A 23,715-nucleotide genomic window follows, 5' to 3' on the forward strand; every position below is an offset into this window, starting at 1 on the left:
GGCAAGTAAATACGTGTGGGTCTTCCCAACTCTACTGGAACCCATACCCACCTATCTCAATGAAGATGATGAGGTGAATAGATTATGTTGCATTTCGTTCCATTTATCATAGCCGTGGCCTCACCCGTAATGCCAAGATATCCACATGCAATCCGTATATATTGTACAAATCAAGTTAGATGTATCGGTTTTCTGTCGGAAAAGCGTTTGGATTATGTTTAGGATATCCGCGGATATCTATCATACATCAACTATTAATACGTCGTTCCAGTCATTGTAGTAATTTGGCTTCAATAAGTTCCCTCAGTTATTTCTCGCAATATGCAATTGTTCCGCCTTGCAAATCTCGCTGGGCGTAGATACGGATATAGGCCATATGGCCGATCAATTTCCACCTTGCATCAGCAGTCAACTACACATGGCAGAAATGCTCACGATTCCCAGCGAATAATTCCCAAGGTGATTAGGCTCCTTTCCTATCTTCAGTTAGTATACCATCAGACTGACACCCAGCGTCAAAGCCTTTAATGAGGATAAGAGGACGTGCTGGAAAGTATCCTCATTTCTCACGATCATTCTCGTCGATAAATATTCGCCGGGACCAGCGTACTGATATTTCTACGGAGCATGTATCCGCAACGAGCCCGCTCTCACCTAGAGTATCCATACCTGTGAATGGAGACGTTGTCGAGTTTTCGCCCGTGTTGCTTCGCGACGCCTGCGCGTGTCCAGCATGCGTACACGAGTTTACCAGGCAAAGACTATTTTCCGCCGCCGACATACCTGGTGATATTGAAGCCCGTGCAGTTGAAGTCGACACGCCATCTGATTCTGTGAAAATCACCTGGAACAATGATTTGTCGGGATATGGAGAGGAGCATGCCACGACGCTGAAACTTACAGCGCTGCAAGATATGATACAGTCGGGTTGTACTCCTGGCTCCCACAGAGATACATTTCCACCCAATGTTTTATGGACCGAAAAGCACCTGGATCTACCAGACTACGACTATAAACACTATATGGAAGACGACAGCGTCCTATATGAGCTTGTCAGGCAGCTTCGAACTGATGGACTTGCTTTCGTTACTAATGTGCCTGGTCTCGAAGAGTCTCTGGCCAAAATTGCAACGCGTATTGGGCCGGTGAAGGATACATTTTACGGCCACACCTGGGACGGTACGTTATAAAATGCCAGGGCATCCATCACTTTCGAGCTCAGCTAATATGGAGTCCTCAAAGTGCGCACTGTCCCGGAAGCGATCAACGCCGCCTACACGTCGCATGATTTGGGCTTCCACACTGACTTACTTTATTTTCACCAGCCACCGCATGTCCAGCTTCTGCATTGCATTCAATCTGCCTCTTCGGGAGGCGCGAGCGTGTTTGCCGATGCATATAAGGCGGCAGTTGACCTGTTTCACACGGATATAGATGCATTTGATACCCTCGCATCTATTCCGGTGAACTACCATTATAACCACCCCGACTCGAACGTATACCATACAACAAAGCCCGTCATTGACCTCTGTCCTCTGCAGATTGGCAGTGTTGTTTATACTCGCTTCCGGGATTTCATGGAGGCGATGGAACCCCATTGTATTGGTAGTGGCCAAGGGGATGAATGGAGGACGACCCTACTGGCTAAATGCTTGCAAAAGATCAATTGGGGCCCGCCATTTCTGGCTCCATTCTCAAACCACGATAGCCTAGCAATGGACGTGAGAGGCTCGACGCAGTCGCCCCTTTCAGCATTAAATGAAAAAGCCGACCAATGGCACCAGGCTGCTTGCAAATTTAACGCTCTCTTACAACGGCCAGAGTATTTATACGAGCGCAAAATGAACCCCGGCGAGTGTGTTTTGTTTGACAACACAAGAACACTGCATTCTCGGCGGGCTTTTGACATGGCGGATGTTGGAAAACCGAGGTGGTTGAGAGGTACCTATGTAGACAAGGATCCCTACCTTAGCAAACTCCGTGTTTTGCAGGCCAGGTTTGGATAAGTGGATAGGGCAAGGTTATCTCGATAGACATAAATGTTCCAAGCTACCCAAGGTTGTTGACACCAGAACGGTAGCTGTCAAGTCAATCCGGCGTGTAATATGGAAGAGTCGCGGCTTATATACGATTCTTCTACTAAAAAATCTATTCCCTTATTCGATGTGTTCTCGTGGCACCAAAACAGTAAATGTTCCTATTAAAGCTTCTTGTTTTTGTCGGTTGGATACGACGCAGGCGTCGGTGGTTATGGGGCTTGGGGAGGGAAGACGTAGTCGGTTATAGTTTATAATTACTCTCGCCCGACAGTCAGTCAATAGTTAGAATTCCACTCCGTGTAGCCCGCCTACCCATTAGTTTAACAATATAAATCTAAGGTATACAATTCCCAGTCCAACTATTCAGACATGAACATAGTCAAAGGGTATAAAACCCATAATCAACCCCGATGGTCACCTCTGTAATCACTGGCACCGCCGAAAGTCGGCCGGGCTTTAATCGGCTGGTATATCTGAGGAAGCAGTACTAGACAGTTGAGATGATAAAGATGAATTTATCGACGAGACGCTAGGCAGCTACACCAAAAACCCTGCAAGGCTGGTCGCTAGCCATTTATCTCCAACATTTATTCCTGGTAGGGCGGTAGTGTCAGTAGTAATGCTGTTTCTGGTAAAAGCCCACGCAGGGCGAGTATCTATGTTATTTACGAGAAATATAAGAAGGCTAATCTTCCAGAACTTAAATTTAAGATCTAGTATATTATAATTCTCTTTAATATTCTGGTTCAGCTCTTTTTTTTTTATAATACTCTTATATTTAATATACTACTTATTTCTATATAAATTATTTATATTATAGTTAAAAAGCTTTTTTTTTGGTGTTGTGGTGGGAGGAAAAATCAGGCGTCAGGTAGGACCGGGCGTCAGATGATCACCGACGGTATTGGTTCTGCTTGGCCATGACCGGAATTCCGAATCTGACTTCCGATCTGACGCACCATTCCGCAGGAGTCCAGATTCAACTTCCGAGGCGCATGTGTCATGATGACAATGGTGAAGCTCGTCTGTGGATTATGATAATGTATTATAATCTTTCTGTTTTGGTTCCTACTCATCATTTCTTCTCCTCTTTGTCTTCTTCTCCTTTATTTGTACTGATGCCTTATGGATTGAGCATAATCACAGCTTGGCTATATATATTTCTACTTTGACCGGCATAAAATTGTAAATGTTCTTCAATTTTCAATGGCTCCCAGTTACATACCCAAGCTGGGTACCGCTCCCAACGTCCCTCGTGATGCTAAAGAGACCTATAACACCCTTAAACGTGGTGGTGTTGCCATCATCCCAACCGATGTTGGCTACGCACTCTTGACAAGCACACAGGCTGGAATCCAGCGGATTTTCTCAGCAAAAGACCGTCGGGAAGGCCATAACATAGGTATTATCGGGACATACAAACAACACCGCGAAATTCATGTACTCCCCGAGGCCAAGTTTGAGATGACACGGGTCCTGATAGAAGATATGGCAATGATTGTTGGGGTCATTGCTAAGTATGATACTAAAAACCTTCACCCACGTTTGGCAACACTTGATCCCGCTACGCTATCCCAGGTTACTGATGGTGATACGGTTAGTATCGCAGTTCCCGAGGGTCCATTTCTACGGGAACTCGGTCGCCTTTGCGATGATGACCCCGAGGGCATGTTAATGTTCGGGACTTCGGCCAATCTGACCGGCCAGGGACAACGATTCCGTGTTGAAGATATTGAGTCAAGAGTGATTGACGCGGTGGATTTAGTGGTGGATTACGGTTTACAGAAATGGCAGGTGTACAGGCGTGGTGGCGTGAATTTCGATGCAGAGAACATGAAGGTTCTACGGAAGGGAGCCGGGTACGAGGTCTTTCGCGACCGAATGCTGAGATGGTTCCCTAATTTACTGAAGGATGCCGGTGTTAGCATTGAGGAGGATCCTGATTTCCAGACTAGCGAGCCTGGAGTTCGTGCGAACTAAACTAATCTCGTCCGCTAATTGATCATGCACATTGAGGTGAATGAGATGTTCTAGCGAGAACAAAGGAGATTGGAAGACATGAGAACATAGCCTCAAGATGTTGGCATTCACGGGTATCTTTTGCTTGCTTTGAGGATGTTGTGTACTTGAACCCTCTCTCTCTGATTTGTCTTCCTTTGATTCTTTTCTCTCTCAGTCTTGATACCTTTGTCGAATGGTACAGTTTGATCCTGGACCTTTCTCTTGACCCATAACACATATAATGTAAGGGAGAAGATGAACCACTAAGCCAGATCGGGTCAATGAAACACCCAAGGCTAGGTAAAAGATGTCAACAGGGCAATAGAAAATAATTAAGTGTAATTTTAATTCGAGTCGATAGAGTAGTAGGGGCTAATAACTGATTCTTGGGTTCCAGGAAGTCCCTTTGGATATAAACAGGATTAGCAACCGATCTCCTGAGCCTTTAAATAATCTTCACGTTTGCAGACAACGTCAACCAGGTCAAAGTGGCTCACAAACACCACATTCGTTGAACACCGTTTATACTTGAAATGACTAGCCTTTTGGGTCGGCTCTTTGCATCCCTGGAAACAGGAATCCGGGATCTAGATAAAAGGCAGAGATTTCGACGCTTCCAGCATCGGATATCTGGCCTAAATGAGCGGCAATGGGCGGCCCTCGAGACTAAGCACAGTAAACGAGAGCAAGCCAGATGTGGTTTCGTGTCCTGCAAAGGGTTAACGAAGAATGAACCAAGGGCCGAACCCGCACCGCTGCGCCTTACCTGCAACAAGGAATGTAAGCATATTACATAGCGCTGATCCAACGACATACCGCAGTTCGACGAGTGAGGGAGGAAGGGCGTTCTGGAAGCGTTGTCATTGCATAGCTCGTGGCAGAGCTTTTGGCTGGCAACGAAAATTGTTTCCGTGCCTAGGACCTGGAGCTTGGAAATCTCACCGTCGCGGGTGACAAGGTGCTCGAACGACTGGTTAGGACTGCGAAAGTCTACATTGTGGATGTTGCCGAGCAAGGGGAGTATAGGAGGTTGAGGGATTGACTCTGACATGTTAGTGGCGTGTTCTGGCGAAGGCTGAACTCGTGCTTCACTCACTTAGGAGGGGCAATATCCCTGATATCAGACTTCGCCGTTCCACCACCGGAATCGACCCGCCCGCGCAGTCTCATCCCATCTCGTACTCGGGAGCTGTCCGGTATGGGCAACAAACTATCCAAACCCAGCGGCGACAGCCTCAGTGACACAAGCTCCCGGTTGGAACCGTGTTGTATGTCGGGGATGTTCCGGTGGCAACAGAACATACCCCGGAATTGGCGAAGGGATGGCTGATCCTGGGCATTGCAACATTCTTCTTGAAGCACTAAATCCAACGGTTTATGCGTCAATGGTACAGGCTCAGCCAGGGAAATTGGACCGTCCGAACAGGCAAGGACGTGCCTCAGGAGCGTTCCAACAGTGCCGAAAGCAGAAGACTCTTTTCGTTAAAACGAGTGTCCTGGCATCAAGTCTCGGATGACAGATATCTGGAAATGCAACGGACAGACATTTTCAATATGCTGTACAGATGGCGGGAGGCCAAAAGCCAATCCGGTTGGTATCCGCTGGCCAGCAACTGATAAGTTCACATTGACCGTTCATGTACTCGGTTCCTTTCCGGTGGTCTCTTTATGGACCGGTTGCAATCCGGCTCCGTGCAGGTTTTAGCCATCGGCAGGTCAGGTCTTCCGGGCTTGTTCCTCGCTGGCTGTTGCCTTTATATTAGCGAGGCGTTACTCTACACTATTTGTCAATGTTTCTGCAGCCCAGCGATGGGGCAGAACTGGCTACCCATACAGAGCCAAAGCTTGATTTAGATCCACGACCGGGATACTTCCCTGCTGTCCAGTCCTCAGCCTTGCCCTTGCCGGGGCGGCACCGAGGAGAAAATCAGTTCAGTGTCCAATTTCCCTCCCATCCTTTGAAGCTATGTGAATTCTGGTTGGAGTCGGACCCTGGAAGGCCATGTGGTGATCTCAATCCCCCGCGGGTGGCCTCCGCAACCGGTTGAATGCGAATGCCGTTGGGACCCCTATCATGAGCTACCAAAATATTAAATATGGTTGTATCTCGCCCTTAGCTCGGAATCCAATTGTATAGTGGCCGTAACCTGCGCGATCTCGGTACTCATTCTTTCCTTCTTTTCATTGTTGCTATCGGTTGCTTCGGTCTCTATAGTCGACCGTTTACTGTCTTTACCTGAAATATGCGTATATCGAACAGCCTTCTTTTTGCATCCCTTCTGAGTGGCCTGCCAGAAAATTGCCATGCTCATGGTACCAAGCACCGCCACGAGCTCCGCGACGCGTGGCACTTGGCAGATACACACATCCATGTGCTTCCTCCGTTCTACGTTGCCGCAGTGGCCGAAGCTGGTGGTGATCCCTCCGGATACCCAACCCCCGAGTGGTCTCTGGAAGGCACGTTGCACAGCATGGAGAGTGTCGGGTCGGAGAAGGCCGTCCTATCGCTGTCAGCCCCTGGGGCTCCTGTCGCTGGAACTGGGAAAAAGGCACGCACCCTCTGTCGCAACATCAATGACTTCCTGGGGAACCTTACACAGGAAGCTCCCACTCGTATAGAATTCTTCGGGGCCCTTCCTGACTGGCGAGATGTCAACGGAACTCTAGCGGAAATGGACTATATCTTCAAGACGCAAAAGGCCGCTGTTGGTGTTGGGATGTNCACTGGATACGGGGACATGTTGCCCGGTGATCCGACCTTTGATCCTATCTGGGAGAGGCTTAACACATACGAGGCATTAGTCTTCATGCATCCGGGAGTCATGGATGTGAATCCCTTATTTCTGGCTGGGTTCTTGCCACAGCCTGTTGTTGACTACCCCCAGCAGACCACTCGTGCAGCTGTTGACCTAGTTCTTCGCGGGGTTCGCACACGCACGCCGGACATAGACCTTATTCTATCTCATGCAGGCGGTACTCTCCCCTACCTATCTGCTCGCGCATCCGAGAGTCTTGTGGTACCGGAAATCTCGAGTGTGGCGAATGTGACCGCAGCCCAGGCCAAGGCTGAATTTCGCCGCTTCTACTACGACATTGCCCTCAGTACCACCAAGACCCAACTTACCGGGCTTTTGGAAAATACGGATCCATCGCATGTGCTGTACGGGTCTGATTATCCCTACGCTCCGGCTGTGGGGATTAAAGCTGCCAAGGCCAGCTACATCTCTTTTGCAGACGACCATCCGGAACTGGGCCCCGACGTCCTCTCGAAAAATGCTAAAGATCTACTCCGGAAGCACAGACTATCGGCAGGCTCGAGTGATTAGGTTCACTCATCCTACCGTATCAAATCTCCATCTACAGCTGATTCGCAAGCATTGGCGGAAAGCAATATGGCACTTTTGTCTTCTTCCAACTGTCTATAATATTTTATTTCTATTGATTGCCTCACTGGCACGCTAAGGTTTACCTGATTCAATTAATTCTTTAGAGTATACCATTTCGGCATTCCATATTGTAGTATACCATGCAAGTACGGAATTGTCAACAGTTCCAGCCAGCCCCCATGCTGATCATGGCGTGGCACAAACAGCTATAAGAGCCCCGACCCTGTGCTACTTCATTGATTCTGTAAGGGAAGGAGTGCATGTTTGGCTGGTTGCTGAACCCTAATTTAGGGTGGGGTATCGCATCCCGGAACCATGCCGGCGCCTTCCAGAAGGGCGCGGGTCCGGTCCCCCATTCCCAAGTCGCTACATAACCCGGAGACGTATGTACCTACACCTGCCTGCGCGAACTATGCGCTTGCCATCATGAATATCTTTCCAAAACTCATTCAAGCAGATTTTGAGGGCCGTGCCCTGCCCGCCGAGAGACTCTGGGAACATGCCCCCACGCCGCCATCCACGAAATTTAACAACAACAAAACCGCATCCCCGCGAGAATTCAGTGCATCTTCTTCAAACTCCAACAGGCTCAATTGGGGCTCTGACATGTGCTTCCAACCTAACGCCAACTACACCGTACCCGAGTACGAGTCCAGTGAAGAAGCGGTCCTGGCGAGGCTGTTCGAAAATCTCAGGTGGCTTATCCTTCATTTGAAGGATATGGGCCTATACCAGCAAGAACCAAAACAGCCCCAACAGCAGCAGAAGCAACAGCAACAGCAACAGCCTCAACCACGTAGGTCAAAAACCAGCCGGAGAGCCAGGTCGGTTAGGCTTCACGATGCACGAAAGCCGAAAAGACCACTTGCAGCGTCGCTTCAAAGGCAAGCTGCACATATTCGGTCGGAGCAGAAGCGAAGAAGTCTGGTGAATAATATGTTTGACGAGGTGAGGCTTCTAGTGCCTGGGCTGAGGGGGGAGAGCTTCTCGAAGAGCCAAACCCTCAGGACGGTGTGTGATTACGTTGAGGAGTTATCCCGAGTAAATGAGGCTTTGAAGGAGCAGTTAGCGGAGCTGGAGGATGGCTCGGACTTCCTTGCCATCGCATGGTGATGGGAGTTACTATGTAGTATATAGCCTTGCCATTTCAGGGTTTTTTTTTTTTTTTTTTTTTTTTTTTTTTTTTTTTTTTTTTTTTTTTTGGGTTGTTTCCTTGTCCGAAATAATGGACTCATTGGTTGGATACGTCCATGTACTATCGGTGGTTTCAACCGCGGCAGAACATTTACCTTTTTGTAGGACATACAAGGTTTCCAAGTATAATGCCAGTGTGGTTCAAAAGCTCTTTATTAATCCCAAGATAAATGAAGCTACCAAACAAGCACTGGCTTTACAGTAGCACCAGTCTTCATATCCGCGAGTGCCTCTTGGAATTTATCCATCTGCGAAAACAGCAGATCAGTTTTATCCAAGTAAACTAGCGCGAGGAAGGTGGACATACTGGGTACAACTTGATCAGTTTCTCAATAGGAAGCTTTCCCTCTCGGTACCAATTAATCATTTTCGGAATATACTGGAACATCGTTAGCTGTCATGATATCTATCAGAAAGAATGTTTATTACCTTAGATGGGGTTGCATCACCCTCAATGCTACCGCGGATAATCTTTCCGGTCTTTGAACGTTAGAACTGTCTAGATAATTAGATTCCGTACTCACCTGCATGAACTGGATGAGATGGACGTCAAGCTGAGCGTCTGGAGCCGGCACTCCGACTAGGATTATCTGCCCTCTATTCGTTGTCCATTGTACCGCCTGGCGGATCAGGTCCAGGCTCCCTGTCGTGTCTATCGTCACAGAGGCGCCCTCGCCGTTGGTCAGTTCTGTTAGTTCCTCTGCGATGTTGACGTCTTTGGTGAGCGTATTGATAACCCCCGTTGCTCCGAGCTCTTTGGCCAATTCTAGCCTTTCGGGCAGTCTGTCTATTCCTATGATGGCTTTACAGCCTTTCAGCTTGGCGGCCTAGATTCAAAATTGGTATAAGCATTCCAATCTGTTACAACGAAAACATACCATGATGGATAACAATCCCACACCACCCAACCCAAGAACAACAACTGTATCGTTCTCGCCAGCCCCCGCAACATTATCAACAGTCCCCATACCAGTTTGGAATCCACACCCCATCGGCGCAAAGATCTTAAGCTCCTCCTCATTTTGAATAGACCCAGAAACATTCACGACCGAACTCTCCTTGACAATGGCAAGTTGTGCAAAAGACGACTGTCCAAAGAAGGCACCGCGCAGTTCCTTACTCTCCGACGTGGTATATGCACTCCCGTCACCGGCGTAGTTTAACTCTCCAAATCTGTCGCAGAAGGACGGGTGCGAGGCTTTGCAGTTCCTGCATGTCCTGCAGCACTGGAAGGATAATAGGACGGGATCTCCGGTTCTTGCATTGCGCACGTCGGTGCCTGCCTGAAGTACTATCCCGGAGCCTGACTCAGTTAATACGATATGCGACATTCATTATCGCAGCTTAGGAGGCTGACCTTCATGCCCTAACACCTTTGGGTACGGGATCTGATCGGCCGGCCACATTCCGAAGACGATATCTGTGTGGCATATGCCGACTGCCACGATCCGGACGAGTAGTTCGTCGTTTTTGAGTTCGCGGAGGTGGACGTCTTCTAGGCTCCAGTTTAATTGGCCGTTTGAGGGTTCGTGGGCGACAAGGGCGCGAGTGGTGTTGGACTTGGTCATGGTGATTAAGTGCAGTTTCTTATTTCAAGATCTTGCAAAACAATGAAAAGATGCATACCCCGGTTCTCACAGGGAAATCGGGCGAATAAGAATAGATAAGGTTTGGGGGGAATTACCCCGCAAAGTATCGGCTGAAATATTTGGACCGATACAGCCATATCCACCTCGGCCGGCCTTTCTCGGGTGCTCAACGGGAGGTACAGTTGTGGGAGAGTCCGAGTAATGAAGCAGGTCGTGTTCCTACTGTTACTTATAGGAATACTACAATATAACCGTGTGGATGGCCGGTAGACAAGCAGGGTTCTAATCAAAATATGCCTGCATTAGTCTCAGGAATGGTTGATAATACGACAAGTTCTTTAGCCGTGTATTCAACACATGCATTCGATTCAGTATTCAATTCGGTATTGTAGAACAAGTCTCATTGATCATTCAATTATCATGACTACCACTCAGTAGTATACCATAAGGCATGACATTAGAGGCAAAGTGCATACACATTCACCAGACAAGGAAAAAAACAAACATTATTCAGTACATAGGATACTCGTAAATACCGTACTCATAAAACCGGATTCGCAACAGAACAATTAAACCACTAAACTTGGGTCTCCATTTTTATTAGAGATTCCCAAGGATACCCGTCAGCGCAGGCAGAAGCTCCGCGGCAGTCGAGATAATCTCAGTGGTGTTCTGCACGAACGGCTTCGTCAGAAGGCCAGCGGCATTCGACAGCAGACCCTGGATCTCCTTGATGGAAGACGGCTCGAGCAGCTCCTTAATCTGGGGCATCGACTCGTCGAGGTCTCCAAGCAGACCCTTCAAGCTCTTCGCGAGCTCGGGGGTGAGCAGGTCGTCTGCGGAATCGATCAGGTCCCTGGTCTCGTCGACGAACTTGGTGTCCAGTAGGTTGGTGGCGTTGCCGAGCACAGAGTATAGGCCTTCTAGGGTGGTTTCGTTGAGGAAGTCCTTCTTGATGGTGGGGACGACGGGGACGAGGCCGCTGAGGAGATCCTCGAGGCCGCCGAGGATGTAGGGGCTCAGCAGGTCGGTGGCGCCGTCGATGAGGCTGCGGGTCTCGTTCACGAACTTGTGGTCCAGAAGATCGTGGGCGTTCGTGAGGATATCGCCAAGGGAGGTGATGACGGATGGCTTGAGCAGCTTCTCGAGCTCGGGGAGGAGCGGCTCGACCTGGCCGAGAATGCCCTTGAGAGACTTGACCAGGGACGGGGTGAGCAGGTCGCTGGCGGACCCGACGAGGCTCTGTGTCTCGTTGACGAAGTCGTGCGTGAGGAGTGCACTGGCTTCGGTGAGCAGACCGCCGAGCTCCTTGATGGTCTCGGGCTTGAGCAAACTCTTGAGCTCGGGCATGAGCGGTGGAAGGGCCGTGAGGAGGGTCTTGAGAGCCGAGACGGTCTTCTCAGTGAGCAAGCTGGAGGCCTGGGTAAGGAGGTTCTGGAGCTCCTTGAAGGTCTCGGGGGTGAGCAGACCCTTGAGCTCGGGCATGATGCCGTTGACGGAGTCCAGGAGAGTCTCAATGGAGTTGACATTCTTCTTGGTGAGCAAGCTGGAGGCCTGGGTGAGGAGGTTCTGGAGTTCCTTGAAGGTCTCGGGGGTGAGCAGACCCTTGAGCTCGGGCATGATGCCGTTCACGGATTCCAGGAGGGTCTCAATGGAGTTGACGTTCTTCTTGGTGAGCAGACTGCTGGCAGAAGAAAGCAGACCCTTGAGTTCATCGATGGTGGCCTTGGTCAACAGACCCTTGAGCGATGGCATCAAGTCACTGACGGCCGTCAGGAGGGTCTTCAGACTATCAACAGTCTTGTCGGTGAGCAGGCTGGAGGCCTGGTTCAGAAGGTTGCCGAGTTGAGAGAAGGTCTCCTTGGTCAGGAAGCTCTTGAGCTCGGGCAGGATTCCGTTGACGGCCTCGAGGAGAGTCTCGATGGAGTTGGTCGTCTTAGGAGTCAACAGGCCAGAAGCAGAGTCGATCAGACCATCAGTCTTCTTGACGAAGGACGGCGTCAGCAGGCTGTCGGCGTTCTCAACAACGTTGTTGACCTTGTCGATGTTGTTGAGCAGTTTCTCCAGGTTGTTCAGGTTCTTGTCGCTCAATAGACCATCAGCCTTGCCCAGGATGTTGGACAGAGTCTGAGTGTTCTTCTCGTTGAGCAGTTTGCCGGCGTTGCTGATGACATTGTTAAGAGTCTTGGTGTTCTCGTTGGAGAGCAGAACACGCAGGTTCGTGTCGACAGGGGGCGCAAGACCAGTGGACAGATACTCGAAAGTGTCCGTGATCTGGCTCAGCAGCTTGGGGTTCAGAAGCCCACCAACGCCATCGAGCAGATCCCCGAGGGGGCCCAGGCCGTCTAATCCTAACCCTCCACTGCTAGAGTCGTCGGACTTGGTTGACTCAGATTCGGAGGCCGTGCTGGACTGGGTGGGCTGGGGCTTGGGCGTTGTGCTTTGATCAGCCTCAGCCTGGCTGGTCTGTGCCGGGGGCGTAGTATCCGTTGACTCGGAGGTGAAGCCATCGGCGATGCTGTCGATGATATTGGGCTGCTTGGTCTCGGTTGCGGTGTTTTCCGCCGTGCTTTCCGCAGTGCTTTCCGCAGCGTTCTGGTTGGCAGTGTTCTCGTTCGCTACCTCTGTGCCCGTGGTGGCAGGAGCCTGAGTGGGCTCGTCTTCTTTCTCCGTTTCAGACTGCTGGCTTGTAGCGGTGGTCTCGGCAGTGCTGGCCTCGAAGATGTTGGGAAAAAAGTCCGCTGAGGTCTGGGTTGCCTCCTTGGGCTCCACGTCGGTTGTCGCGCTGGACGCCGCAGGGGATGTCGGCGAGGCGCCCACGACGGTCGTCACCGCGAGGAGAGCAGCTCCGCTGAGGAAGAAACGCATGTTTGTGGTGGCTTAATGGGGTTGTCTGGCTCGAAGGTTGGGTTGTCGGCGCTCTGCCTGGATCCGGCTGAGGCTCAGGGGTTGAGAACGGTGCACAAGGAAAACAACACGAACACGGTCGAAGAAGACAGAAGGAGACCACGGTGGGTGCAATGGGTCTTTATCTTGGTCGCGCCGCCCCCAGAATCAAATCTCCTCGGTTCAATTCGCCCGGGGCAGTATCTCCATCTAGCTCTAGCTTGTGAAAAATCTTGTAGCTCGAACCCCCAGATATTCTCGCGCAGCCCGCGAATAAGGCCTCTGAGTCGAGAGCCAAGTGCGCCAACTGGAGAACCCCGCAAGATGGCAAAAGGGGCCCCGTGTTGGCCGCCGGAAGCTGGGTCAGGCCAGGGCAGAGGCGATCAACGCGGCCGCTGTAAACACCAACTATATGGATCCGGGATCAAGGACGCCATTGGCTGCCGTGGGTTTAGCGACATTGCGAGAGTCGTGCTTCAATCAGGAACCAATCACAAACACCGCGGTCCGACCAGGTGGGGCTGCAATTGGTGCTTGTTCAGGTGAGAGCCCGCACAAGATTCGGCCGCGACGTTTACCCAAATTGTGCTGTGTTGGTGCTGATCGCAGACTCGGTCTTAAATAGTTCGCTTAGTCCCTCCGATCCCTGCCCAAAACAACGTGGATTGACATTAATCTCACCACCCACGGCGCGAGTCGTCCATATTGTGGCGGAGTTCACCAAGGAAGTACCGTCGCTCCGGCAGTTGAAAAGAGTTATGACTGGCTCGTTTAATTGACTGTGATGTCAGCGAAAAGGGGTTGCACTCGTTCCCTCGTTATATTTGCATCCTGATCACGAGCGACGTCGACACGGATGACGTACAGACGCGAGACACCGTTGGGAGTCAGACAATCTGAAACCGCCAATATCCACATCATTCGCAGAAGTCCAGTCGCATCCATCCGATATGCAACCATTTTCTTGTAGCTCGGCAGATGGCAGATCTTGCAGTGGCGTCGGGGCTTTTCCAGTCGATATGAGGACCGACAATAGCCAGACCAACCTTTGCGGCGTATGCCTAATACTGTATGGGCCTTGATCGCGCTATTTTGCGAATTTTTGAGGGTCCCATCGCGGAATGAGCGGAATAACGGTCGCAGTGTTAAGCTTGCTAGCTGCGGTTATTATGCCAATGCCGGTCTCGACAATAATAGTAACTATGTACTCCGGAGTAGAGTAACAAGCAGCCCGGACCCAAGAGAGCCGCTCCAGTAATCCTGGTCTGCAGACTCCCACAAGTTCCAGACGATCGCCCTTGGCAGAATGCCAGAGGCAAAATCACATGCAGAGCAAAGACGCTGTATACAGATGCAGTGGAAGTAGCGAGGAAGACTCAACAGCTGCCATCCCCTCTGGATTGGAGAAATGGGAAACGGGAGGCATACATGGGTTTGATAAATCATGTCATAAGCCTAATGGTAAGGGTGACTATGATGGCTAGAAACAAATGATCCTCTGCGATCTCACAACCGTGACCCGCAGTATCGTTATGACAATCGAGATCTTCCCTTCCATGCATGTTAATATATATATATCTCGCAGTCAGAAACACTGTATCATAGCTAGTGGGTGTGTTTACTTTTCCACCGGTATGATTCCGATAATGCTTTGGGGATGTATGTAGAAGATCCCTCTTTATTCTTCTTGCCAATGCCGTATATTATCCCCGTTAAAGTAGATATGGACATGGCAATATTCAGTCCCTAAACACATTAGTACATCGGTTTTACTTTGGAGTATGTTCATACATTCTCAACTGACATATCCGTTGCGACACCTGCCATTTGGTACCTCCTGCTGCAGAATTAGCACCCCCGTCAGGTAAGCTTGGACCCTGCATCAAGATGGCTTGGGAGTACGACATCTAGACTCATGACTGTCTCCAGCGAGCCGACTTCCTCGGCATCATGTTGGAGGCTAATCATGGCGGGGTATAGCATCCTCGTCCACGTCACTACCTCTTTTCGTGGCGGGCCTCGTATAAACAGCCATAGCCTGTGAAATATACCTATGAAATTTTATGATATTTCTCAAACTCATATCTCTTGAACCAGCTCTCTCTCGTACCTGCATTGGAAGTAATCACTAATCACAGCAATATGTGCTCCTAGTCACTGCCAACAATGCTAGTTACTATGAACATGCAAACCAACCTACAGTAACTTACCAGACGCAATCCCCAAACATCCAAGTTATGGGCAAGATGGGCAGCGTCATAGCAAATTCCCTCCCTCGTATCCGTACTGCGTATTTTCGACCCCCTCTTGGCAGCCCCGGCCGAGGTGGAACTGCGGGCGAAATCCACCGGGCCAAGCCAACAGCCAGCAAGATCGCCGAGGACTCGGTGCACTGAGTCGGTGGACTGTCTCTGCGGGGGTGGATTTACACGAGATTGCATTTCGGCTTGAATTGTATTATGTGAATATGACCTTTACGTATCTCGATGACTCGATGTTTAGTCTAGCACAGTCACTGCATTAGATGATTCCCAAGTAGCTCCATTCCCGACTATACATTTAGTAAATACTTCTTGGATGTCAAATACCGCCGATTCGGAAAATTCATATACAGATTAATGACTAAATGCGACTATTAACGTACAGATCTTGATCCTCTCCCACAGTCACACCATTCGACAGCTTCAACCCGAATGGCAGGCCTCTGGTGAATTTCTGCGTAAACGGAATGCCTCTCTTGGAAGCAAGCAATTCCTCAACATCCTTGTACATGTCGTAACTAGGCGTCGTTAGTGCCCACCAGAACATGGAACTAATAGAAATAGGAACGCAGGTGACTCACCCGTTCATCTCCTCAATCGTCAATTTCTTCTTCTCGTCCTCCACCTTGTAGTATTTCGTGTTCGTGGTGTTACTCGAGAAACCTGCATTTATTAGCCACCCTGGCCTTGTCAACGTCGGTTAGGTACTCACCAATCCGCTCATTGATGTTGTATGCTGCCTTGGCCGAGGCGGCCTGGACTTTCGTGGCTCGCGGCAGACGAATCTCCTGGTAATAGCGCAGCGTCTCTGCGACGTCGCCGGAAAAGTGTTCCTTGTTGAACAGGATCCCAAGCGCGGCGGCATCTTCGATCGCCATGCAGGCGCCTTGACTCTGGTGAGGCATCATCTAGAACTTATGCGTTAGCTCGTGTATGATAGCCGAGACCGTTCGCGACATACCGGGTGTCCTGCGTCACCTAGGAGGCAGACATTGTTGCGGCTGATATACGGGTACGGTTGGCTAGTTGAATTAGCATGCATGATTCGTATCATGTATAGTACAGATTTTGGGTAACGTACTGCACCCACAGCCGCCACGGCCGGACCTCAATCCCAATCGCCAGATGCGAACGCACCTGCTCGTCCAGCTCTAGATACGGCGCCAACAACTCTTCCACGGGGCGGTCCTCGCCACCCCAGGTATGGCTTGTATAATCTCCCTGCTCGCGCGGGAAGAAGCAGTAGTAAGAGAGCAGTTTGCCGCCGTTACACGGGGACAGCACGATCTTGTCCCATTTACCCTCTTGGCCGCCCCAGTACTCCAGCGCGGAGTCCTGCGAGTAGTCGACTAGCCCTAGACGTACGGCGTCTTCGGTCATGACGTTCGCGTGGAGACAGCTTGAGGGCGCGGGCTTCTTTTCGGGGTTTAGGCCGATGAGGCGGCGGACGATGGAGCCGATGCCGTCTGCGCCAACGATGAGGTCGTGCTGTGCGGTGGTGCCGTCTTCGAATGTAATTTCGCCGCTTTGGAGATTGATATCTTTGCACTGTACGAGTCAGCTATTGGGGCGGAGACTGGAATGAGCAGACATACAGGATGGTTCACTAGCAGTGTAACAGGGGTCCCCTCGCCCTCCTCTTGCAGAGCGCAGTCCTTCAACATGGAATGCATATACTGCCGATGGAACATATTATAGACATACCCCCAGCGCTCCTCATAGTCGTCAAGATCATAGACACTAACAGGCTCCCCGGTCTTCCAGTCCCGGTTGATCAGTTTCCGGAGTAAGACGGGGTCTCCCTTTTCGATGTCGACTCCCCACTCATGCAGCCAGCGCGTACCGTTCGCCGCACAGGAGATGGACGCGCCGACCTCGCCTGCAAAGTCATGTCGTTCGTAGATCGTTACGTTGTGTCCGGCGCGGCGGAGGGATATAGACGCGGCGAGACCGCCTATACCGCCGCCGACGATGGCGACGTTTAAGCGTTTCCAGCCGGAGATGGGGCCCATGTTTGATGTGGATGATGAGAGTGAGAAGCGTGAGGATGTATCTGATGAGGACATGATGAGGACATGATGCTGGGATCCTTTGCCTACATTATATGCTTCTCAGGATATCGGAGAGTGACCTGCGCTTGCGGTCGGTCATATCTACAGGGCGCGGGCCGCACACCAGAGTGCATCATCCGCCATATCGGTGGTGTGGTTCCGCTATCTTGTTCATTGCGGATGATGATAGTTGTTGGCCAATCATTGCAGGGACCGGTGTGGGGACGGATAGGATCCGGGTGAGGACGACGGATCGCGGTATGTCGGACTGGGTGATGTCGATGAAGTCAAAGCACAGCGGTTGAGTCCGGCGCCTCAGGCATAAGCAGGCAGCGAATAGCTCGGCCTTGGTGCCTGAGGCAGTATATTCCGCTGAGTGCTGTAGATTCATTAATAATTAATCACTGTTGATGATTTGTGTCGAACGGGAGCATGTTTATTAGAGAAACATTCGTTCCATGTTCTAACACAAGGGTACGGTAAACTGATGGTGGTGGCTATTTGTGACAAGTCAGACATAAATTGCACAACAACATATATTTGCCTCCATGACATTCCCCACACACGAGCAACATCTACAAACTAACAACAAGCTTCTTCCCACTAACACTCGCCAACATCCCCAATCCAGTCCTAATCGCCTCAAACCCCTTGCCAACAACTTCAACCCTCACCGGAAGCTCATACTGTCCCGACTCAACCAATCCAGCAAGCGCCGACATAACCTCCTGCCCCCCAGGAACACCAAGAATATGGTGACCCGAAACAACGCTCCCGTTGACTCCCTCGGGGACAGTAGTTCGTCCCCCGGTGTCAACCTCTGAATATAACTTTGGTCCGGCGGGATCAAGCGCGTCAAATACAGCGGGCTGATGTGCCGCGGCGCCCACGGCGTCGATTATTGCCTCGACGCCGGAGTTGTTCGGTGTGACTGCCTGAATAACGGATGGGTTTTCTTGGGCGGAGCGTTCGAAGCATTGCGTTGCGCCGAGCGAGATGAGGCGGGGATGGTGCTGTTTAGAGCTGGTTGTGAGAATTGTTGCAGTGGGTATAGCGAGTCGCAGGAGTTGAATCGCTGCTGCACCGACTGCGGAGCTGCCGCCGAGTACGAGGATGGACTTCAAGGTCCTATCTTGATTTTCACTGGAACCGAGATGAGGTAATGGCACCTGTAACCCGACTGCTATTGCAGCTGCGGCGGTGATATGGCAGATGCTGAACATGTCAGTGAGACGTATTTAGAGGTGTATTGAGGGCTCATACGGGAGTGACGTGGCTTCTTCAAAACTAAGTCTCGCCGGCTTCTTTGCCATATACCGAGCGTTAACGGTAATGACCTCCTGAAATGCAGCAGATCGATTCCCCATGCCACAGAACCCGAAGACTTCATCCCCCGGTCGGAAATCCTGGACGGACTCGCCGACCGACTCGACGATGCCAGAAGCATCGACTCCGAGAACAGCGGGCCAGAATTGCACGAGTAGCCCGTGGGCATATTGCTCTGCATCCAGTGGGTTCAGAGCTACTGCTTTGGTGCGGATGCATATTTCGTTAGGGCCGGGGATGGGTCGTGGGACGGCGACCTGGGTGAATTGGCCTTTTGGGGGGGATAGCTGGAATTGGACTGCCGTTCTTGACATGGTGCTTGAAAGAAGTTGAAATGTTGAGAAGGACAGGAGAATACGATGTGATATACTTTATCGTTGTTGCACAGCAGGAGATACTGCGGAGATACTACGGAGTTAACATGCCACCCCGAGACTCGTTTATTGATCTGCTTTATTGGTTTGTGGATGCAAAGTTACATGCACAGGAACAAGCTCGATTATCACTGTCTAGCAACTGTGTAGCATTGAGTCAGCATAAATACGCAATGTATTGAACCCTATTGGTCCTGTGGAATTCTATGCTTTTGGTATAGGCTCGACTTGCTTTTGGAAGGGCTTTCATGACAAAAGCTCAGCCCGGGTTTCGTTCTCCGCAAGCACTTGAAACAGAGGCTAGGTGGCTCTAACCCTATCATTTGCAAACTGAAGTCCTATAGAAGGTTTGGATGTTGTTACAGTCACCCGTCAGCGCGCAGGTGTCTCCTGGTTGATAAAGATAGTGACGGGGGATTCCATTCATGCTGAAGCACTGGAATGCCAGAGGAAACCGCCAGCTCACGGCCGAGTGTGGAATAAATGTAAAGCCATAGTTCATCCACTTCGTTCGGTATCAGTCGAGTTTGGTCATTATGGCTGGTACGTGCTTACGCTCGTAATGACAATTCCAGAGATATTCGTGACCAGCTGCAAAGCGATGAGTTTACCACGATCTTTCGGCCGCGCGGTTTCTGTCTGCCAGATCGGTATAGCGTTATACTCTAATGATAATATCATCCAGCCCTGGGATCTTAGCAGAGGTAACCTATATCGGGCCTTTAGGAGTCATTGGCCTCTAATACATAGATGGATAGTTAATATCTAATAATAGTTAAACCTCTTTCATGGGCTTTCCTATATTTTCTTAGGTCTTAGCCGAGCTCTACTACTGAATATAGGTTCCTTCATTATTATTAATAAAGGCTTTCTGGCTTTAGTGTATCAGTCACTTTCTGTTGAAATCCAGGTGCTAGAAGATGAGCGAATTCCAATAGATATGTATTATAATTACACTTATTCAACTATCAACTCCTGTCTCGCGGATATCCTAACACTGTGGAAAAATTAATGGATTGACAACTCAATCCTGCGAGCTCCTATGATACATCACATCAATGCTGTGGCCTCTTCAAAGACCGCATAGAAAGCAACTTTGGTGCAAAGTGCCCTGAAATGAACGAAGTGAGAGAGGGACCCCCTAACGCATAGTCCCTGTAGACACAATCAATGTCCCAGATACGAGAAAAAAGACAGATTACCTGTGTGGTGAGTGTTCAAATCATGCCTAGACCTAATTCGAATAGCTAGATTTGGAACGAGGGCTCATTTTTACCAGCCACCGAGACTCGTCATCCTTATGGCGAGCGATGGCAGCATACGGATTGTATGGACATGTCTCTCGACACCAGCGCGAACCATACTCGTCAAAAATGTCACAATAGGGTTTGTCCCATCGTTCCTTCAGCTTGTGGAGCTCCCCATTGGTACAGTACCGAATTTTACCGCCTTCATACCGTGAATAGCACCTCTGGACCGTCTCATGGTAGGGAAAACAGTCAAGCCGGTAATTTTCCGGCAGCTTCGCGCATGTATCAGGTTCAGGTTCGTCGTCGCCGACATCCGAGATGTCTGTGATAATCGGAGGGAGGGACGAGTCACCGAGATCCTGATTATCAGCCTCAGCTTGAGGACGACAGAGAGGCCGGGGAGGAACACAGTAACCCGGTCCGTACACCCACGTGCGGCCAACCCTGGTTGCCTGCTGAGGACTCCGTTCCTTGGACTTACACGAGCCTCTGGAGCAGGACGAGTGTCCCTTTTGACTGCCGATGTTGAAGCATTTGGCAACGCATTGTCTGCGGCTCGTCACCTTGCCGTACTTATCGCATGCGGGCGCCTTTTTGCACAGGAAACTACCGTCACAATCCGTGTCTGTTGAACATTTCTTGCCGTCAACGCTGCTGATTGGCCTCCCACGTGCTAGAATATCGTTGGCTGGGTCGTTTGGGTAGTAGTCATCCTGATCGGTGTCTTGTTCCCCGGTCGATTGTTGTGGAGGGCTGCTGCTGCTGTTATCGGGACGAGTGGTGTCCACCTGGTAGGGCGTTGGATGCCGCTTTGTGTAGTTGCTTGTTGCCTTTGCAATGCAAAGCGCGGGATTGTGCCAAGCGGCCTCCGCTGCATAATTCCAAAGATTGGTGTAGTTGTACCACGTCTTGGGGGTGAAGAAGATCCGGCAGTCTGCGGCCTCGTATCTGAACTGCAGCGGCGTGTTGGACGGATCGTCGCGGCGAATCTGGTCTCGGAGGTTGACGTTGGCAGAGTAAAGATAGAAGTCGAGTCTGCGGTCCGGGAGGAAAGGGGGCGTCGCATTGTTGATCAGCAGCGCATTATAGATATCAAGATCCATCTGTCGAATGTTATAAGATGCTGCTCCGCGTGTTCCGGCTGGGGCCTGCATGGGAGTGTAGTCTGGTCTGCCTCCCACGGCGACTGTTCGCACTTGGGCTTCGTGGTGCATCAGCTCCATGAAAATGGCACACGCGGACGAGCATAGTCCATCGCTCAGAATGATAATATCCTGGGCTGCATATGGTGGACTGTCGGAGCCATCCAGATGTTTGATGTCGATTCCACTTGCTTCGCGAATGAATTCGTGGTCTGTTGGATTGTATTGTTCGACCCTTGTAAAGTTATCACCCCTGTAAGCGGCGGTTGATCGAAAATAGCCCTCCCATGAGGCGAACTTATCCCCAGTCTCCCCGTCTAATCGATTCCGTATGACCCACTCATTAGTGGAAAGAAATCTCCGGTCGTCGGCACGAGAAGGCGGGAGCGCTTCCCAGTAGGACGTGAAAGAATCGCCGAGGACATCAGCCACTTTATGGGCACGTCTGCGGCTTCCTGCAAACGGCTCGACCGTGGGAAAGAACTAAGAGAAATTGATCAGCAGGGGCCGGCGCAACGCGTGCCTGAACACTCACTAGCTTGAATGTTTCGATTGCCAGAAAGGCCAGTCCACCGCGGTTCTGCTGCACGTCGACAACGACCTTCTTCAGACCGGCTTCCTTGCTGCGTCGAAGGAAAGTATTGACTGTGCGCAGAAACTCCTGTGGGTTGTCCTCATATGCCGCAAAATCCGTGATACTCAGAACAGCCACGGAAGAGTCGTTCAAAAAGAACGCTCGTGGCAGCGTCGTGTCGTGAGGGTCCCGCCCTGGCAATATCGGCTCAGGAGTCGGATATGCTGCGTCCCATGGCGGGGCTGTAGTCGAGACCACTGTGGAAGGAGAGGGAGTAGGGGAAGGAGTGCGAATGGGCGTACTCGATGCAGTTTTGTCTCCCAGGCGTACTCGATGCAGTTTTGTCTCCCAGGCGTCCCTCGGAGCCCTCCCCAGGGACGTAAGATGCAGGGTAGAGGCCCAGGACAAAGAAATTGTAGAAGTCTCCTCCTGTTTGAAGCGGACCCGTGTCGCCGGGACTCAGATAGATAGCCTGCCATGGTTCTGGCCCTACTACCGTGCCGTTCTCAAAGGTCAAGGTAATCATATCACCAGGATAAATGGTAGCACCTCCAAAGAAGACTTCCAAGAACCCCTGAGTCTCCAAGGCCCCGCTTCTCATCAACATGTTCCAGTCCGCGTGCGGCTCGAGCTTGCCGATGGAATTTTGAGCTGCGAACTCCTCCAGGTACTCGACCACGCCTTGACCGTTAATCGCGGAAATCGCCGAAGGTTGCCAGGTTAGAGCGTGCGACTCGTTGGCCAACAGGTCATCTGCGGAAGGTAAGATCATACATTAGCTCTGGCGTCTCTAAGGTGTGATACGCTATACGGGCTTTTCCGAACGTCATACCTGGGATATAGACCTTTGGCTGTTCTGTTCCATCAACGGATACGGACACGATATCCCACGGGGCTCCGTAGACAAACGTCGAGAGGATACCTCCGGTGGCCGTGAGATGGTCATCATGGGCAGCAGTGAGGAGTCTATGCAGGGCAGTCTCAAAATCATGCTCGTTGGCGAACATGCCATTATTGATCCCGCGTTGTATCCCAGCAAGCCCAGCGAGTAGATCGACGGCCGGCTGCTGATAGCCGAGAGGAGGCTCCGCGAGGTAGGCAAGGGTGCTGTGGAACTGGATCGTGTCGTTCACGTACTGGAGAAGTTGGTTCGCAACCGCCGGATTAAAGGGAACGCTTTTCAGGCAATTATAGGCTTGCGTCGCGTTCAATATTTTGAGCCCTCCTGGATCTATGATATGCGTCAGTCAAACCTGTCTGGCGTCAGGGTCGAAATGGTACCTGCCTCCGTTCACGATATCGCCACATGCAGTTGGGTTCGGGACTGATGCTGTTGTCGTGGATGACCCAGATGGCTGCTGTGATGACGCTATGAGGGCCTGCGTCAGGACCAGCAGAGGGACGGCGGTGTTGACCTTCATTTTGATTTGTTGATCCGGTTCTGACTGTTGTCACAGGGACATGTACCATCAGAACCAACGCAGCGTGTCTTTATAGACTGGAAGTCGGGATAGTATGATAGTAAGGAGTAAAGTATTACTCGAATTAAAATATGGATATCCCTTGTCGAGTACTCAGGCCTCTCGATTTGCTTTTTCCGGGGTTCCGCCATACTCTCCTTGTCAGACGCAGTGCATTTGCA

The 23,715-nt window shown here is 50.8% G+C and overlaps 10 protein-coding genes across 10 annotated transcripts; 4 read left to right on the forward strand and 6 right to left on the reverse strand.

Annotated features, from left to right (window-relative positions):
* Nucleotides 1-527: 527 nt before the first annotated feature.
* Nucleotides 528-2,006, forward strand: ASPSYDRAFT_33343 (uncharacterized protein; the record flags this gene model as incomplete). The annotated part of the gene is made up of 2 exons (XM_040845072.1): nt 528-1,179; nt 1,243-2,006. 2 exons carry the CDS (start codon nt 528-530, stop codon nt 2,004-2,006), a joined length of 1,416 nt encoding a protein of 471 aa, XP_040701023.1.
* A 1,121-nt stretch (nt 2,007-3,127) lies between these two features.
* Nucleotides 3,128-4,360, forward strand: ASPSYDRAFT_47511 (uncharacterized protein). The gene has a single exon (XM_040847442.1). The coding sequence runs from the start codon at nt 3,246-3,248 to the stop codon at nt 4,017-4,019; it is 774 nt and encodes a 257-aa protein (XP_040701024.1). The 5' UTR covers nt 3,128-3,245; the 3' UTR covers nt 4,020-4,360.
* Nucleotides 4,361-4,577: 217 nt separating this feature from the next.
* On the reverse strand, nt 4,578-5,098 carry ASPSYDRAFT_1181381 (uncharacterized protein; the record flags this gene model as incomplete). The annotated part of the gene is made up of 2 exons (XM_040840371.1): nt 4,807-5,098; nt 4,578-4,706 (listed from the first exon to the last, which is right to left on the reverse strand). Exons 1-2 carry the CDS (start codon nt 5,089-5,091, stop codon nt 4,578-4,580), a joined length of 414 nt encoding a protein of 137 aa, XP_040701025.1. The 5' UTR covers nt 5,092-5,098.
* A 1,185-nt stretch (nt 5,099-6,283) lies between these two features.
* ASPSYDRAFT_33346 (amidohydrolase family protein) lies at nt 6,284-7,366 on the forward strand (the record flags this gene model as incomplete). Its single annotated transcript, XM_040845073.1, has 1 exon — nt 6,284-7,366. The coding sequence occupies one exon, from the start codon at nt 6,284-6,286 to the stop codon at nt 7,364-7,366; it is 1,083 nt and encodes a 360-aa protein (XP_040701026.1).
* Nucleotides 7,367-7,693: 327 nt separating this feature from the next.
* Nucleotides 7,694-8,949, forward strand: ASPSYDRAFT_1124618 (uncharacterized protein). Its single transcript, XM_040839952.1, has one exon. It carries the CDS (start codon nt 7,742-7,744, stop codon nt 8,537-8,539), a length of 798 nt encoding a protein of 265 aa, XP_040701027.1. The 5' UTR covers nt 7,694-7,741; the 3' UTR covers nt 8,540-8,949.
* ASPSYDRAFT_155800 (NAD(P)-dependent alcohol dehydrogenase) lies at nt 8,904-10,188 on the reverse strand (the record flags this gene model as incomplete). The annotated part of the gene is made up of 5 exons (XM_040842496.1): nt 8,904-8,999; nt 9,050-9,100; nt 9,145-9,447; nt 9,499-9,923; nt 9,978-10,188. 5 exons carry the CDS (start codon nt 10,186-10,188, stop codon nt 8,904-8,906), a joined length of 1,086 nt encoding a protein of 361 aa, XP_040701028.1.
* Nucleotides 10,189-10,809: 621 nt separating this feature from the next.
* ASPSYDRAFT_154889 (uncharacterized protein) lies at nt 10,810-13,077 on the reverse strand (the record flags this gene model as incomplete). Its single annotated transcript, XM_040842404.1, has 2 exons — nt 10,810-11,820; nt 11,977-13,077. 2 exons carry the CDS (start codon nt 13,075-13,077, stop codon nt 10,810-10,812), a joined length of 2,112 nt encoding a protein of 703 aa, XP_040701029.1.
* A 2,508-nt stretch (nt 13,078-15,585) lies between these two features.
* On the reverse strand, nt 15,586-17,644 carry ASPSYDRAFT_47517 (FAD-dependent oxidoreductase). The gene is made up of 6 exons (XM_040847443.1): nt 16,952-17,644; nt 16,438-16,904; nt 16,318-16,378; nt 16,069-16,264; nt 15,938-16,019; nt 15,586-15,874 (listed from the first exon to the last, which is right to left on the reverse strand). Exons 1-6 carry the CDS (start codon nt 17,420-17,422, stop codon nt 15,718-15,720), a joined length of 1,434 nt encoding a protein of 477 aa, XP_040701030.1. The 5' UTR covers nt 17,423-17,644; the 3' UTR covers nt 15,586-15,717.
* Nucleotides 17,645-17,861: 217 nt separating this feature from the next.
* On the reverse strand, nt 17,862-19,269 carry ASPSYDRAFT_47519 (zinc-binding alcohol dehydrogenase family protein). Its single transcript, XM_040847445.1, has 2 exons — nt 18,671-19,269; nt 17,862-18,622 (listed from the first exon to the last, which is right to left on the reverse strand). Exons 1-2 carry the CDS (start codon nt 19,045-19,047, stop codon nt 17,983-17,985), a joined length of 1,017 nt encoding a protein of 338 aa, XP_040701031.1. The 5' UTR covers nt 19,048-19,269; the 3' UTR covers nt 17,862-17,982.
* Nucleotides 19,270-20,341: 1,072 nt separating this feature from the next.
* On the reverse strand, nt 20,342-23,585 carry ASPSYDRAFT_206402 (uncharacterized protein; the record flags this gene model as incomplete). The annotated part of the gene is made up of 6 exons (XM_040843902.1): nt 23,359-23,585; nt 22,906-23,304; nt 22,404-22,826; nt 22,035-22,330; nt 20,746-21,982; nt 20,342-20,679 (listed from the first exon to the last, which is right to left on the reverse strand). Exons 1-6 carry the CDS (start codon nt 23,492-23,494, stop codon nt 20,342-20,344), a joined length of 2,829 nt encoding a protein of 942 aa, XP_040701032.1. The 5' UTR covers nt 23,495-23,585.
* Between the last annotated feature and the right edge of the window lie 130 nt (nt 23,586-23,715).

Source organism: Aspergillus sydowii (genome assembly GCF_001890705.1).
Source record: "Aspergillus sydowii CBS 593.65 unplaced genomic scaffold ASPSYscaffold_8, whole genome shotgun sequence".
NCBI classification, from domain to species: Eukaryota; Fungi; Ascomycota; class Eurotiomycetes; order Eurotiales; family Aspergillaceae; genus Aspergillus; species Aspergillus sydowii.